Below are 18,681 nucleotides of genomic sequence, written 5' to 3'. Positions count from 1 at the left end.
CAAATAGTCTACCAGGTTTCCAATATGGCCTCAATCCTTTCCTGTTAAAATAGCTTAATAAAGAATGTCCATTTTGGTCTTATGCATATATGATCTAGATCAGAACCACTTACAACAAGAAGAAAAACTAGTATTGCAAAAAGGTTTTATTCATTTTTACTTTTTAGTTTCTTTCTTTTTTCTTTTTTCTTTTTTTCGAGACAGGGTTTCTCTGTATAGCCCTAGCTGTCCTGGAACTCACTCTGTAGACCAGGCTGGCCTCGAACTCAGAAATCTGCCTGCCTCTGCCTCCCGAGTGCTGTAATTAAAGGCATGAGTCACCATACCCTGAAAAGAAAAAAAAAAAAAAAAAACAAAACAAAAAACAAAACAAAAAAAAACCACCTAACTTGACCCTGACATGACCTAAACACACAACCTTCTTATATGGAGTCAGACATGCTACCAGTGCTCCATGAGGTCGCTGCTTTTTAGTTTCATTACTCATAGTTTTAAAAAAGTGACTTTCTCCCTCTTCTTTCTGTAGATAGATAGATATAGAGAGATGATAGATAGATAGATAGATAGATAGATGATAGATAGATAGATAGATAGATAGATAGATAGATAGATAGATAGATAGATAGAGATAGATAGATGTTAGATGGATGGATGGATAGATAGATAGATAGATAGATAGATAGATAGATAGATAGATAGATAGATAGATAGATAGAAGGATAGAAGGATAGATAGATAGATAGATAGATAGATAGATAGATAGATAGAAGATAGATAGATGATAAGATAGATGATAAGATAGATATTGACGTGAGAGAGAGAGAGTAATTGATTAGCTTTGCAACTGAATCTTATCTAAATGAGAATTCATTATTCTTTCAGTTTATTTCAGTATTTTTAAAAGTAATGTCTTGATGGTTCAGAGCATATTTTCTCATTGTTATCTATGTGGTCATCTCTGTGTCCCAATTTTGTTTTGAATTTATAAAATCAAGAGACTCTCTAAAGTAAATGACTAGCCTATAAATCTTTGAAGGTGTTCCTTAAATGTCAATATCTGAGTGGATTGTGGTGATGTTAGTAAGTGAAATTTGTACAGAGTAGTATATAAAATAGAATGTATAAAGTATTATGGTCTGAAGAAAATAACTACTAATTAATTGTGGAGGTTACTTCAAAGCTAAACCCTGTCCTATGGAAAGGGGGCTTTTGCTGAAGTCTGTAGATCTTGGCTTCATTTCACCCTCCCATTTCTTCCTGATCTTACCTCACACTTTCCCTAAGCAACTGTCCGACTATTCAGCCTTTTCAAGACTTTTGAGTAAGTTCCCAAATCAGTGACACAGGCTCCAAGCCACCAAAGCTGTCAGTGAAATGGTAACCATTTAGCAGTTATTTTAGTGGCGTTCCCACTGATGTGATCATTGCACAGAGTGTAAACGTTTCTGTAATATTATTTTATAGAAAGCAATTTAACTTGTGTAGAAAACAATTTAACTTGTGTGTGTCCTATAAAGTCATTGTACCTTATTTTGTTTCACAAAAAACAAGTCTCTATTATATATTATCCTTTCTCCCTTTTTAGCAGGTTTGAAGACTGAACTGAAGGCATTTCAAATGTTAGGCAAGGACTCTACCACTGGGCTACACTTTCAGTCATTTTCTACTTTTCATTTTACGATTTTTCCCCTTTTGAGACAAAGTTGCCAGAGTAACGTTCAACTTACTCTGTAGACTTTGCTCTTGTGATCTTCCTGCCTCAGTAGCTGGGCTTACAGATTTGTTGAATTGTACAGTCTTAAAGTAATATCCCAAATTGTTTCTAGTATATGAAGAATAGATTCACGAAGCTTTCTCCTGTCAGTGTGAGTGGTTCAGTGTCGGAAGAGACAGGAGTCCATGAAGCATTGCCATGTTATATGCATTCTTAATAACTTTCAAGTAAAATAATAACATAATTTTTCCATTCGTCTGACAAATGTCTATTGACCATCCATACAAATAAACAGTTCTATATCTTGGGAAAAGGTTATAAAATTCATTTTCTTGTAAACTTATATCCTGTTTGGATGAGAAAATAAATACCTATAGAAAAAAGTCACTAAAATGTAAAAGAAAATGTAGACATCTAATAAGAAATTACATTCAAGTTCAATCCTCCACCCTATAGCATTAGGAATTCTATAGGTTAAAAAAATGAGTAGGGGTCAATTAATTCTTACTTGAACCAAACTTAAACCAAGTAAGATAGAAGGAGAGGCCAGTATCAACACAGGATGGAGGGAAGCAATGGTTAGTAAATTGTAAAAGAATGTGAAGGGCTGTGGAGACTCATGCTGGATTGAGTGTTGTAATCTACTCTGATTAAAGTCTGGAACCATGACTGAGTTTAGAAAAACCACTTACATAGGAAACTGAGTGACAAACATTTTTCTGACTTTGATAACTGGGTAATTTGATAAAACGAAAGGCTAAAGTTAGGGAGATAATTAACTACTTCCAGCAATAGAGGAAGCAGCTGTTGCTTTGGAGAGGAGAACCAAGTACTGAGATGTAGAATTTTGTTTATTAGACCAAGTCAAATGATCAGAGCTGATATATTCAATACCATGCAAGACCACATTAGATAGGACACTTTCAAGTGGTATGATTTTTGAATATGTTTCTCGTTTTTGTATGTTTGTTTTTACTTGTTTTGAAAGAGATAAGGAGGAAAATAGAACAATTGGAGGAGTAGGATGTTGAAGATGATATAGCAAGATGTGGTGGAGAAGAAAAATGTAGAAAAGTTATATTGGATACATTTTTCCATTAAGAAAAAGAAAATCAAACGCTAGATCGTAAAGAATCACAAGGACAGGAAATGAACATCTCAGGGGAAGCACCACTGCCAAGTAGCAGGGAAGCAGATGGCAGGTGCATCAGGCCTGTATGTTCGGTGGAGAAGTGCATGACATTTTTTCTTGATGTGTTATGTATATGTTATTTTTATTAAAGAGCAGCCTTCTTTATAATTTCCAGAGAACTTCCAGCAGAATTTATGGGATCGCAAGCATTAAAATAGCAATAAAATTTGTCATCGTAATGAGGAAGAAAACATAGATGTAACTAATTTTACAATGAGGTTTAAGGTCTTTGGGTTGGGTGATATGTTAATCTTAATAGTAGTGTAGAAGTACACTTCAAGTTAGGATGGTTTTAGGGGAGATTTAAAAAATAAAGTAATATAGCATTTTGTATTCCCTTTTAAGTTTAGAAAGATCAAGGCTCTTGTATGAAACTAGAGTTGTGGGTAGAGAATTGGTACTGGATAGTATGTTTGAAGAGGCTGAGAGCTTTTGAGACAATTACCTTAGTTGCTATCGTAGAGGAAGTTATGAGGTTAGCTACAAGAAGGGTGTGTCCTTATTAGGCAGAACCCTGTGACTCCACTCATAACGCATTTTGTGGGGGATATTAGAATGCTTAGTAACTTAATGTAGTGATCAAAGATGATCTCTAAATTTGTGAAAAATATGTGATGGAGTTAATTAATACTGGCAAGCTGGCCAGTTGGAAGAGCTGCAGCAGACGCTGGTAAGAAGGATGACAGTCTTCAATAAGACCAATATTATTTTGGGCAAATGTATTTTACAATAAGGTAATTTTGTAATGATAAAAGATAAATATGTGACTGAGGACTACTGACTAGGTACTGTGAACTGAAGGACTTTAGACAAAAAGCCAGCATCATTAATTAACATAGTCTGCCATATGTTTATCAGTTGTATTCGCTATTAATCTTATATACCATGTTGTCATATTAGAATTTATATATAAACATAGTTGAATCTGACAGTCCAGGAGAAAGGACACTAGGTACTCCACCTTTTCAGGATGCTTTGAAAGTTCATGAACTTTGTTTTATTTTATTCTTAAAACAAACGTGATATATAACTATTAATTAACAACTACCATGATTGTGAATGTTGTGATCTCCCATTCTTGTTTCTTGTATGAAGATACAAGGAGTCTTCATGTAAAAGAGACTATGGAAAGTGACTCAGCTCTATGGTTAAGTTTAGATAACATCATTTAATGCATTAATTATACAGAAAAAGACATACATATGTATTAGTTTTTGTGTCTACTTACTGTAAATTCTAAAATATATGACTTTGTTGGATGTTTTATGGAATCAGTCTTTCATAGGCATAATTTAAATACATACATGTACACATAATGTAAAATATATTTAGAAACTTACATAAATATATTGATGTTAAGATATAGAGTTTATTAGCATCTTCTGTTTTGAAGGACCCTAGATATTAAATCAGTTATAGTATATGTGGATTAACCTACCATTACATGCTCACTATTTTTGTAGTTATGTCACTTCATATGTGCATGGTTTTGTGTTTGAGTATCTGTGTGTGTGTGTGTGTGTGTGTGTGTGTTTGAGAGAGGAGAAAGAGAGGAAGACAGAAAATCAGCAATTTCAATCTAAGACCATTAATTGTAGTAACATGACCTTTGATACATTGCTGCAAGTAGAAATGATACTTGGGTAGCATTTCTAATAATCCAAAGTTTAGAGGCCAAGTGAAAATAGCTGATTACATAAATCATAGAAAAAACAGAACAGAATAATTTTCTCCTTAGAAGAGTTAATTTTAAGAGCTATATAATTTATTATAAACTCAGTGGTTTTCATTACAACATAGCTTTGCCACCTCTTAACTTGTAAGTAAACTAAATACACACTTATGGATAGAAGACTTATATTTAATTTATTACATCTCATATCCTTGTATATATACTCTTTAATAGATGATCAATAAACAATTTATGTTGAAGTTATATAGAAATGAAAACCCTGCATTGGTGCAGTTACATTAATAACGTTTTGACAGTAGCCCCACTGACGCAGACACTAATTTTGGAATAAGGGGTGTCCTGGGTATTCTCTCTGGCAAGCACAATACCAAAATGTATCTGAGAAACTTTAAATAGATTTTTTTTTATAACATATGTTTTGAATTCCATGGCTACCAAAAATCACTTCAACATACCATTGTCCTTAACAACAATACTGGCGTATCTGCTATTAAACAATTTCCCCAAAGTTGACAAATAAGCCTGCCCATCTGTCCCAATGAACACTTCTGAAACTGGTTCTTGTTCTACTAGAGAACATTGTCACAACTCCCGATTTTTTAAATAATGGATGATTAAGTAAATGCCAGAATAATTTAGTGTCACTTGACATTTCTGAAAGAAGATAATTAAAAGTCTCCACATAAGAATTACAGTATAGACACGAGAATTACTTTATTGACATCTAATATTGACTCAAGAAGCTACTTGTGTGAAAAGGTAGAAATAATTCTAACAAAAATTGTATTTTAAATTATGACCAATTTGAAATGTTCTGAGGCCTTTGTTTTCCTTTTTCCTTGTCATCTTATTCCATTTTTAATGATTGATCTCTCCAGGAAACAGCATGTTCCTCACTTGAATTCAGTATAAAGGAGAAAGTTTCATTTCTTAACTTAGTTTCTTTTGAAAGCCAGCTTATGATATACATTAGTGAGTTCTGTCATATTAAGTGTTAATATTCAGCCTGATATGTTCTTGGCACTACTTGGCTGTGATTTTAATTGGGCCTCATGGGTTGTCTCTTTTTCATAATCAGACTATTATACAAACTGAAGTATTTGTTGGTAGAGTGGTGTGGGCCCTTCAGCCTTGAAGTTAGGGGAAAAAAACCCACCATAGATTGAAAGAACTAATTCTGCAATAGGGATATATTAACATAGCACACAGACCGATTCAGATCATAGAGCATTTTCACTAATTAGCACATGAATCTTTGGTATTGTTTACAACACACTCAGCAGAGATTGTGAGTTCTGTATCTACTACTGAAGTATTCCATTTACAAGGTAAAAGAGGAGTAGAACTTGAACAATTAAGAACAGTATTGTTCCCACCTCTAGGATTCTCAGTCACATTTGATGATCGACTCCCGACGCTTTAAAGTTTGTAATTTAACTTATTTTGCTCTCTATTATTCTTTTTACACACACACACCAATGCTACAACAATGTGTGATGCATCTCTGAGAGCTGACAATAAGTGGGGTGGGAAGCTGCATCTTTAATGGACTATTCTGTGTTATTACTGTCATTACTAGGCATTTTCAAAGTCACCATGGGAGGTAAAAATAATGCCAGTCACTGATCATTTCAGCCTGAGAACAGTCTGAACTCATACTGCCTATAAAATTCAAGAGCAAATATGTCATTCAACAAAAAAACAATGAGAGAAAGGTTTATTTTTCCAGACACTGTCTTAGCAAATATGAACGAGACAAAACTGCTGTACCACCAATGTATTAGCACAAGAATCGAGAGCAGCAATGATTTAAAGCTGAGTGTGGTTGATTTTGCCGCTCAGGGGTTAGAGCACCGTTCCTGTCAATTTTTCAGATGATAAATGTTAAGTGGTTTATAATTTACAGATGCTTTCAGTAGGAAGAAGTTTGCATATATTATGGTGTAAGAATGTATTGCAGAAGAGCAGCGCTTACCTGTCATATCACTTTGTTCAGGGCTTTCAACATTGCTTAGAATGTGATTTTTTTTTTCTTCTTCTCAGGTGCACTAAATTCGATTTGGTAAGAAGATAATTTATAGAGAAAGAATTAGCTCCTAAGGAAAAGAGAAGCTAGAGACAAAGTAGTTGTAAAAACTGGTTTATTTTTTTTTTAAAAATAAATACAAAAATATAAATATAAAACATTAGCAGATAGAATTTGATGAAATGAAATTGCACAAATGCTTGTATACCAGGCTGCATATCACACCAACTAACACCACATGTACATTTTTTTCTTTAAACTTAATGTACAGAACAGGATACATCTTCAGTGTTTTCTTCGTCTTATCAAAGCTTCATTTGCAAGAGCAAGACGTGTATCTAACAGAAGCGGCTTGTTCGTGAGGTTGCTTAAGGGAGAACTATCCTGCTCAGGTCTCTTTTATTTACTAAGATGGACAACATTGAATTTCCATAGCTTTGGCTCTTGGAAGTGATTAAATAAAATGTCGTATATATTCCATGAGACACCCTACAGGAAAGAATTAATATCATTAATGAACAAATTAAGAAATAAGTGGGAAACGTGTGCTGAGTGGCAGGAAAAAAATTTCTCCTGAATATCAAATATTGTGAAGTGGAGACAGTGTCCGCAAAGTTAACTTTATCTCGTTGAACATAACACAGGCGCCAGGCTAAGCATCTTTGTCGCTCTCGCCACCACCGTACATTTCTGCTAGTTTATTAAACCGAGGTCCCCATTCTCGGAGGTAATCGTAGTTTTGGTCTCCTTCAGTGGTACCTGATTCTAAAGAGCTCAGAGATTCGGCCACGGAGTCGTTTCCTTCGTAGGCGTAGGTAGCCAGTGAGTCGTAGGGAGGCGCAGTGGGGTCCAGGTCATGCTCTTTGAGTCGCTCGTTAATGAAATCCCGGACATCGGTGTTATCTGGGGCGGTAGGAGTCCTCCGGGGTATAAATAACGTTTCAGGAATTATATCTCGCCGGAGCTTTTTCTCCTCGATAGCTGCAGGGTTCCTCAGGGTTCCTATATCAAAGGCCTGGGTGTCCTCCTCTCCACCACCTTCGTCGTTATAGCTCACGATGTTGTCTCTGATGTCCTCCTTGGATAGAATCAGAGGCTCTTTCTTCCGTTGCCTTTTGAGGGCTGCAAAGAGGACTACTATAACTTGAACAAAGACAAAAAGATGTGTTAGAACTTCCTCCCCAAATGTCCAATCCAGAGCACAAGTACGTAACAGGCACAAAGTGTTTATACCTTGCATGGGAAACCGGAATTTGAGATTAATTTCGTATTTTTCTAAAGAAGACTAGCAGGGTTTAGTCAGATTGGCTAGTATGATGTTTCTGATTTAGTTCTACAACAAAGTAGAGTATTGCTTAACTGCAATGTCTAGTCTTCACTTCTTTTCCTAAGAACTACTTAAAGTATGTTCCTAACAATATAGAAACTATTAACCTTTTGCATTAAATACTAAATGAATATGAAAGGAATATCTTCCATCCATTCTGTGGTAGAACATTGTCAAGGTCCTAGGCTGAAACCCAGGCACCAAAGTTCTAACATAAAAAAAAAAATTAGTCAAATTGAAAGCTATAATATGTCCACATGTTCCACTGCATACTTAGACAATAATTGAAAATGATGCTTATCACAAAATTTAGACCAATAACTTCTGTCCCACAGCATTGCGGATGGAAGTACACAGCTTTTTACTTACTTTGTTGAAAGCCTTCAAACAGATGTGAATTCATCTCTGTCTAGAAAAAGCGTGTTTTAACCAAGTCGAAATCACTATTATTCAAAGTGTACTTTGTTGTCTGCTAATTTATATTGTCATTAAATGCTTTGATTGTTTTTGTTTGCATTTCAGGTTTTGAGATGAGCTTCCTTAGATATTCTCACACAACACAACAACGCATGACGTAAAGATGGTCAACCTTAGGCTGCTTACTGTCCAGGAAATGAATTTGTTCAGTAAAGGCTTCCAATACAGACGATAATGGAACCTGTAAGGCCTACAGTATCTTTTAACTATACTCAATAGGGCGAACAGGACTCAACAGAGAATAAATATGTTATGTTCAAGATCAGTTAAAAAGCAATTTACTCTGGGTTATAAAGGCAAGGTGCAATCCTTGTGGCCAGTTCAATCAGGTAAATGGCTGCTGGACCAGATTTCAGTGAAAATGTTAGAGGAAGCTCTCACTGCACTCATTAGCAGAAAAAAAAAAAAACGATGAGGGCAGCCTGCAAATTTCTCTAGAGAACAGAGCAACAATGCATGCTGGCTGCCTGGCCTTGAAAGATGTGAACAGTACTTCTAACTTTAGAATCAATTGTGAGTTAGGACAGTAAATTTCAACAGTTTGTGTACTTTAAAAAAAAAAGTAAATTGACAAAAAAACTTTTGGTAGTGTTTGGTACACTGATAAATACTTAATAGTAACTTAATAAAAACTTGCTATTAACACTTTGTTTTTGGTCTCCTCTCCCCTTCGAGAATATTTTTTCATATAGTATATTATATGTATGGTTTTTCCTCCCCCATATTTTTCAAGATCGTTCTCACCCACCCAAATCCACACCCTTTCTCTCGCTTTAGAAAACAGGCTTCTAAAATAATAATAAAATAAGATAGAACAGAACAGACCACACAAGCAAACAATTAAAAAAAAAGAAGGGGGGGGGGAGAAAAAGCAGAGGAAACACACAACACACAAAGGCTCAGAGACATATAAATGTGCACACAAGAATATGTGTGCAAAGAATGTATACACATTTTAAAAAAACAAAACAAAAGGAAACCATAAGATATAAGGAAAAGACCTGTAAGGTTAAAAACCAAAACCAAAAACCCTGATCAACCATTAAGAGACAAAAACTTAAAAGACCCCACTGGTTATTTTTCTGTTGGCTATCTTCTATTGGGTATAGACCTTTTCTCTCAAGTGTGCTCAGTTTATTACCATTATTGCTTTAACTTTACTTAATACACTGTCAAGAAATACGTATTTGGTGTGTATTTTCACTTAATTCCCACAGATAAATAAGGATGACTCCAGTGGGTATATGTTATGACTAGACAAAAAATGTTTCAATGTTGCTAGTATGTCCCAGGTAACTTCCATGAATCTGTGAACTTTACATTAGTTGAGAGGTGGTGTGTTTTGATGGTAACATTCCCTATTCAATTACAGACTAAATTAGTCATCTGGGAAAATCATCCCCTTCCTTCCACACTCCTTACCCAGCAGAATAATGATGCAGAGGAGAATGGCGATCAAGGCGCCAGTGCTGAGGCCAGCGGGGAGGAGCAGGGCTTCAGCACTACAGGACTGCATGTTGCCTTGGCTGTCACAGGCGCACACACGGATCGTCAGGGTGCCAGTGCTGCTCTGAATTGGGTAGTCGTTATCCGATATCACCACCGGCAGTAGATAGGTGCTTATTTCATGACGGTTGAAGCCATTCTTTCTTGTTAAAATTCTAGCAGTGTTGTCTAAAAGAAATTAGAAAGCATGGAAAAATAATTTATAGCAGTTTGTTTCAGTGTTAACTGTGGTTTTTAAATAAAATGAATTATCATATTAGGTTAACTATGTATTTTTCTATTCAATCTTCATAATGCAATTCAAACTAGGCGAGGTATACTAGATAATATGAAGAATGTAGCACTATGAATTGCTATTTATTAATTTTGAGAAAGGATCTTGCTGTGTAGCACAGGCTGGAATTGACTAAGATCAGTTTGTCTGGTCAGGCTGCTGAACACTGCTGTTATAGAATTGCAGGCCCATTCTCAGACTCCATTATTGGTTCGGTTTCAAGTGAATATTACATAATGGTAAATATACTAATTCATTTATGAAATCTGTACAGATGATAAATACTCTAGAGGTTTTAAAAAGCAAGCTTTTATCAAGGAAAATAATCACTTAAATTGTTTAAATTCACACATATCTGAGTGTGTAATTTCACATTAAAATATGCTTTAATCCAACAATTATGAAGAAAATATGATCATGTAAGCACATAAATCAATAAAGTTATCTAAACCCATTAAGATTCTAATGTATACTCAAAAGTTAGCAAATATTTCTCAACAATGCTTCCAATCGCTAAAACCAAAATATGAGAAAATATATATAAACATATATATTATGTGTGTTACTAATGAAAAACTTCCTATGACTGTTGGGGAGAAACATAACATTTCAAAAAATGTATTGTTTTAATAAAGTCAACCATAGAATTAATTACTACGCTGCTCGTGAGGATAAGTTCCCCTATTCAGATAAGTTACCCTGTTTTCAATATGAACTACAGGTGAAGGTAGAAGTAGTTTATTCTAGACTCAAATAACCAACATTAAAAGACCTTGGAGTATGTTACTTGCTATCTTGTTTTATTGTTTATTTATCAAGATGAATGCAGTCTTGATTTTCAAAAGGCTGTCTATATGGCCAGTATAGAAACAGGAGTCAGTCAGTTATTAAGTAAAACAAACAGGACAGAAAAGAAAATAACAGTCATATCCTGGATTGTTAGCTGAATATATATATATGATTAGAAAGATGTTAACTATCTTAGGAAAGCAGATCTTTAAAATATTAGAAACATCTGAGCAAATTCAAAAATGGACTTCTCAAGCATTAATATCTCAGATAAAAGTTTGCAGTTCTAGTATCTTGTCTAGGTATCTTGCCTTTTAACCTCTTGAACCTTTTGAATCTTATTTTTGCAATATTTTTGCCATATTAACGAGCCAGTCATTTTTTAGAAAATATCTCTATGATTCAAAGTTTTATGAGACCGTATTTTTTCTTTTGTTTTTTTTTTTTTGTTGTTTTGTTTTGTTTTGTTTTGTTTTGTTTGTTTTGTTTTGTTTTGTTTTTTTTTCGAGACAGGGTTTCTCTGTGTAGCCCTGGCTGTCCTGGAACTCACTTTGTAGACCAGGCTGGCCTCAAACTCAGAAATCCGCCTGCCTCTGCCTCCCGAGTGCTGGGATTAAAGACGTGTGCCACCACCACCCAGCCCCAAACAGTATTTTTAAATTGTCATAAATATTATTTGACTTACCACAGAAATAACCCACTTTTACAAAAGAATTGGTAGCATTATAGTTCAGATATATAGCATGACCTTCTGGACAAGCAAGGGGAAACATCACAAAAGCTGTATCTTTTAATTGATTCCTGTATAATCACAACTTTTAAAATCTTTACCCAATAACATGAAACAGTAACGTATATAAAATTCAATCAGATTTTTCACCAAATTTAATGGACTGCTACTCAGTGAGCGCTTTAGGTTGATATTTGTATAACTTTATTCCTTTAAGTAAATTATATAGAATTGAGAATTCTTTTTAATATAACAAAATGATAATCTATGTTAAAAGTCAACTGAGGCGAGTCTTAAATGACATTTGAAAGGCTGCACTATGACAGCACCAATCCTAACCTATCTGTCTTGAATATCTAGTTCTCAGCTTCATAGGAAATGAATCTAAACTAAATAAACTCAGAAATAAGTATTGTCAGATCAGTACTGAGGATTCAATACAGACAACTCTAATCTAAAACCTATGTTTAGGTTACCAAGTTCAGCAAATTGAAACTATACTGGACGATGTTCATCTGAAATTCAGAAACAGTGCAGCACTGTGTATATTAACTGCCAAGTCCATGTTACAGTTTTCTAATCCAATTACTTTACGTGTCTAGGGTGACAGAAAACATGGCCATTTCAAATCTTAAGATTTAGTGAAACGTGTCTCAGAAGGATAATTTCTCTTTGACTCACTTATTTGTTATGTGAGTGTTCTACTGGATGAAATCGCTTGGTGACTAGATAGCATGATGCAAAATGGTACGAGGTTTTAAGTTGTTTTATGGCACGTTGGAAACATCCTGGAGGGAATATAGCCAACTAACTTTGCTAATACATTTCAAACACTGAAGAAAGTAATGTATATTGGCTAATGTGCTTATGAGATTTATATAAAATACATCTGCAGCCACAGTAAGGCAAATATATCTTCTAGCATCAGAAGCTGAGGTCATTATTTGCCACAAAATGTATTAAATATAGACAAATTCTAATGGCACACAAACCCCTAGTCTAGAGTCGCATAGTTCTCGTGACACATATTTGTCAACATTTTAAAATCATAGCTGTTTTCACAATGTGTATCTAAAATGCTTTATGCCTTTTATGAGAACAAAAAAGAAATAATTTCAGAGATATGAAATTTGTATTTTACAAAAGACAATAGCATTCTTGCTGCTGCAACAAGAAATGTGCAAATGCTTTTTCCAGATACTGTGCCTGTTTAGGATACTATTATGTCACTTCAAATTTTGTATGATAGATATGCACATAATATTTACTTCCTACAGCTATTCATGTCTTATCATGTTTACAGTATTAACTTATTATTTGTAGCCTTTCTAATCATTTCAACATTTCACCTTTCCTTGAACTCTTATAGTTTTATAATTTATTTTATTAATTAAAATTTAAAGGAGCAAATAAGCTCAAGAAAGATATTATCATAATGCATTACTAAATATAGATATGAAGAGTATTTAACTCTATGTCATTAAGTTCACACATAGCATAAATAAATAAATATATATGTTGCAATAATTCCTATTTTTTAATATTTTGTATGAAAACAGTACAAAAATGACCTTCATTATCTTGTACTGTAAAGTTCGGATTCACAGCAGCCAAACTGAAGAAAAACTTCTGTCCACCTAAGGGGTCATCTTTGTCAACTGCACTTATGGTCTGTATCAGCTGCGGGAAAGAAAACATTACAATCATCTCATGTCTGTGAATAGAATAGGGATCATATATGCCATTTTGAAAACATACTACAAGTACCATTATAACGCCTGAATAGGTTATATTTAAGAATACATGCATGCACACACAGGTGTGCACTCATATACACATTTTAAATTCAGCAAATACAATAAACCAAAGAGAAATTCTCTGTACTTCATTTTGAAAGCATAGTACCCTATCTTGCTATGGACATCGCTTGTCACCTTTATTATATTTTCACTACACATGTGACAATGGATCAAGCACAGGCATGTACATACTCTGAGGTCACCTTACTTCTTTTCCATTTATATGCATCATGATTTAAGAAATTCATCTGGAATAACAAAAAATCTAGGATAGCAAAAACTCTTCTCAAGGATAAAAGAACCTCTGGTGGAACCACCATGCCTGACCTAAAGCTGTACTAAAGAGCAATTGTGATAAAAACTGCATGGTACTGGTATAGTGACAGACAGGTAGACCAATGGAATAGAACTGAAGACCCAGAGATGAAGCCACACACCTATGGTCACTTGATCTTTGACAAGGGAGCTAAAACCATCCAGTGGAAAAAAGACAGGATTTTCTACGAATGGTGCTGGCACAACTAGCAGTTATCATGTAGAAGAATGCAAATTGATCCATTCCTATCTCCTTGTACTAAGGTCAAATCTAAGTGGATTAAGGAACTCCACATAAAACCAGAGACACTGAAACTTATAGAGGGGAAAGTGGGGAAAAGCCTCGAAGAGACGAGCACAGGGGAAAAATATGACTAGAACAGCAATGGCTTGTGCTGTAAGATCGAGAATTGACAAGTGGGACCTCATAAAATTGCAAAGCTTCTGTAAGAAAAAAGACACTGTCAATAAGACAAAAAGGCCACCAACAGATTGGGAAAGAATCTTTACCTATCCTAAATCAGATAGGGGACTAAAATCCAATATATATAAAGAACTCAAGAAGGTGTACTCCAGAAAATCAAATAACCCCATTAAAAATGGGGCTCAGAGCTAAACAAAGAATTCTCACCTGAGGAATACCAAATGGCTGAGAAGCACCTGAAAAAATCTTCAGCGTCCTTAATTATCAGGGAAATGCAGATCAAAACAACCCTGAGATTCCACCTCACACCAGTCAGAATGGCTAAGATCAAAAATTCAGGTGACAGCAGATTCTGGCAAGGATGTGGAGAAAGAGGAATACTCCTCCATTGTTGGTAGGATTGCAAGATTGTACAACCTCTATGGAAATCAGTCTGGCGGTTCCTCAGAAAACTGGACATAGTACTATCAGAGGATCCCACAATACCTCTCCTGGGCATATATCCAGAAGATGTCCCAACTGGTAGGAAGGACACATGCTCCACTATGTTCATAGCAGCCTTATTTATAAAAGCCAGAAGCTGGAAAGAACCCAGATGCCCCTCAACAGAGGAATGGATACAGAAAATGTGGTACATTTACACAATGGAGTACTACTCAGGTATTAAAAAGAATGAATTTATGAACTTTCTAGGCAAATGGATGTACCTGGAGGGCATCATCCTGAGTCAGGTAACCCAATCACAAAAGAACTCACATGATATGTACTCACTGATAAGTGGATATTAGCCCAGAAACTGAGAATACCCAATATATAAGATACAATTTGCGAAACATATGAAACTCAAGAAGAACGAAGACCAAAGTGTGGACACTTTGCCCCTTCTTAGAATTGGGAACAAAACACCCATGGAAGGAATTACATAGACAAAGTTTGGAGCTGAGACAAAAGGATGGAACATCTTGAGACTGCCACATCCGGGGATGCATCCTATAATCAGTCTTCAAACGCTGACACGATTGCATTTACAAGCAAGATTTTGCTGAAAGGATCCTGATATATCTGTCTCTTGTGAGACTATGCTGGGGCCTAGCAAACACAGAAGTGGATGCTCACTGTCAGCTATTGGATGGACCACAGGGCCCCCAATGGAGGAGCTAGAGAAAGTACAAAAGGAGCTAAAGGGATCTGCAACCCTATAGGTGGAACAACAATATGAACTAACCAGTACCCCCCGGAGCTCGTGTCTCTAGCTGCATATGTATCAGAAGGTGGCCTAATTGGCCATCAGTGGAAAGAGAGGCCCATTGGTCGTGCAAACTTTATATGCCTCAGTACAGGGGAGTGCCAGGGTCAAGAAGTGGGAGTGGTTGTGTTGGGGAGTGCGGGGGACGGTATGGGGGGAGATTTGGGATAGCATTGGAAATGTAAATGAGGAAAATACCTAATAAAAATTTTTAAAAAAGAAATTAAATTTAAAATAACATCAGAAACCTATATTTATTGATGCTTGTAGAAACATTCAAACTTATTCTTAATTAAAATTAAAGCTTTAGTGTATCATTAATGCATATTTGGCTAAAATATTTTCCTGAGTTTTTGTTGATTTTACAAGGAATTACAAGCTTAAAACATTATGTAAGATAATTTGACGCTGAACAAATTATTATCACATTATATTAAATTACTTTCCTTTCAAAACATGTTATAGCAATAGCAGTAAAAATAGCCTACTTATTATACTTCAAATTATTTATTTCAGAGCCATTCAAGAAATTTAATTAAACCATACAAAGCAATATAGTATTTTCTAAAAATAATGAACAAGTATAATCACTTGAATGTTGAAATTATTTTAAAACAGTATTCAATTATGGTTGACTAAATATTTATTATGATAATAATAAAGGGAAACAAATTATAATAGAATCAAAGAGTACAGATACATGAATGCAATCAAGACAGAAAGGTAGAAAGAATGGAATTTGGAAGGTGGCTCCTTAAAAGTTGGTAATTTATCTGTTTCTTCTCCCCTAACTCTTTTTCTTTTAACCATGCTTTGAATTTTCCTTTTATAACAGTGATTCATTACTATATTGAAGAAGACAAAAACAAACAAACAAACAAAAGGACATATATGAAATAACAGAGACTGACCAGAGGAAATGTTTTCAGTCACTAAAATTAATGTTAATACCGAGAGATGCTAAAAAATATTTATTAGCAATGGAAAAGGAGAGCAGATGACCCTTTAAAGAAAACTCACAAGGTCTCAAAATAACACTTGTAACTGTTATTCCAAATTCCCATTCCAGTCTAGAACAAGCCAATATATTTTTAAGGACCAATCCACTTCTTTACATATGTGTGCGGGAAATTATAAGATATACATACCTGACATCTGCAATTGAAATATGTACATTGATTAAGGATTGTACCACCAAGGCATTAATGATCAGTTGTTAATTGAAGCACTTTTTAAAAACTCAGTGAAAGGGGAATATGCTCATATTAAAGGGACAATAAATAAAATGACACATAGCTTTGTCTCTATCGTTCTAGAACTCATGCTCATTAACCAAGGAAAAATAAGATTTCCTCTGGATCATGAAGCACTCACTATTTTATTTCATTTTAATGCTAGAAAAGGAAATATACAAACAAAATATAATGCTCTTGAATATGTGTACGTGATGGAGAACATACAGGTCAGTCCTTTCGCAGTAGCAAAGTTGACTTGTATTTTCAGTCTCCTGCAACTTCAAGGCTATTTCAGTGATCCTAATTGCGATGGTTTGTATATGGTTGGCCCTGGAAGTGGCACTGTTGGAGTAAGTGTGGCCTTGTTGGAGTGTGTCACTGTGGGTGTAGACTTTAAGACCCTCATCCTAGCAGCGTGGAAGTCAATCTTCCACTAGCAGCCTTCTTTTGTTTTGTTGTTGTTTTGTTTTTTTGTTTTTTTTTTATATTTTTTATTATTATGTATTTTCCTCAATTACATTTAGAATGCTATCCCAAAAGTCCCCCCATACCCTCCCCCCCCCCACTTCGCTACCCACTCATTCCCATTTTTTTGGCCCTGGCATTCCCCTGTACTGGGGCATATAAAGTTTGCATGTCCAATGGGCCTCTCTTTCCAGTGATGGCCGACTAGGCCATCTTTTGATACATATGCAGCTAGAGTCAAGTCAAGAGCTCCGGGGTACTGGTTAGTTCATAATGTTGTTGCACCTACAGGGTTGCAGATCTCTTTAGCTACTTGGATACGTTCTCTAGCTCCTCCATTGGGGGCCCTGTGCTCTGTCCAATAGCTGACTGTGAGCATCCACTTATGTGTTTGCTAGGCCCCGGCCTAGTCTCACAAGAGACAGCTATATCAGTGTCCTTTCAGCCAAAGCTTGCACTAGCAGCCTTCATATGAAGATGTAGAACTTTCAGCTCCTCCTGTACTGTGCCTGCCTACATGCTGTCCTGCTCTCACCTTGATGATAATGGACTGAATCTCTGAACCTGTAAGACAGCCCCACCTAAACGTTGTCCCTTAAAAGACTTGCCTTGGTCACAGTGTCTGTTCACAGCAGTAAAAACCTAGGGCACTAATATAATGAAGCAAGAGTAAAATGTGTGTGGGTCGTTTGAAGCACGGAGAAAAGAAAGCCTTTACTACATCTGAAATAGTTAACCTATTCTGTGAGAAAATTAGTATTTCTGGTGAACATTTTGCTTTATTCTTGTCAAACACATGATTCCTGGTGTTTAGAAATGGGCTTGAATACTGTTCTTTTGAAAATATGTGTTGGATATTTTGGGCCTGATAACCCTTGGCTAACATTTGACTTCATGTGTGATGTCATTTGATAAATTGATTTAATAACATCCTTAGGTATTGAGGAGTAAACCTAAGCCCCACTCTCTGTGGGAGATCCTTCAAAAAGACTCTCTGAGATATACACGCCACTTTGTGCCCTTTGACATGAAAATATAATCATCAACTAAAGAAGTGAACATGAGTAAGGGAAATCGATACAGGAAGAGTCAACTTAATCTTCCCACTTCTGAAGACTATCACTTCTGAGGTGTGGGGTATGAGCTAAATAGCCCAATTTAGGCAAAAAAGAAGACAGTTAACTATCAGTGGGCAAGTTTCACTCTTTCTACATAAAATGCCCCTTCCTTAAATCAAGGAACTCACAAGACCAAAGGCAAGGGATGTAAAGGAAAATGTACTGGCATGCAGTTTTATTTCTGACTAACCCTTTGTCCACACACCAAATGAGCAGAATTATACCCCATGCTGTAGATCTAAGTGTTAATTAAAGAACACATAAATTGTCTACTGTCTGGATTAAGGTACTCAAAAAAAAATAATGCAAACTTGCTCAGAAGTCCAAGTGTTCAAGGCTTAGTGAGGAACT

General features: G+C 35.4%; 1 protein-coding gene across 3 annotated transcripts in view; it reads right to left on the bottom strand.

Moving 5' to 3' along the window:
- Positions 1-4,753: 4,753 nt before the first annotated feature.
- Cdh10 (cadherin 10) overlaps positions 4,754-18,681 on the bottom strand; it is a 197,338-nt gene continuing 183,410 nt past the window's right edge. For 2 of the 3 annotated variants that reach the window (NM_001316758.1, NM_009865.3), the window contains exons 10-12: positions 13,300-13,408; positions 9,852-10,103; positions 6,724-7,768 (exon numbers count right to left, since the gene is read on the bottom strand). In NM_001316758.1, coding sequence (NP_001303687.1) covers positions 7,278-7,768; positions 9,852-10,103; positions 13,300-13,408 — 852 coding nt within the window. In that variant the 3' untranslated portion in view covers positions 6,724-7,277. Of the gene's footprint in view, positions 7,769-9,851; positions 10,104-13,299; positions 13,409-18,681 lie in introns of all 3 variants that reach the window. The other variant, XM_006520100.4, reaches the window with a different exon arrangement.

The sequence above is a fragment of the Mus musculus genome, chromosome 15 (genome assembly GCF_000001635.26).
Source record: "Mus musculus strain C57BL/6J chromosome 15, GRCm38.p6 C57BL/6J".
In the NCBI taxonomy this organism is placed as follows: Eukaryota; Metazoa; Chordata; class Mammalia; order Rodentia; family Muridae; genus Mus; species Mus musculus.
The sequence above is the reverse complement of the archived record's forward strand: the minus strand, read 5'-3'. Positions and strand labels throughout refer to the sequence as shown.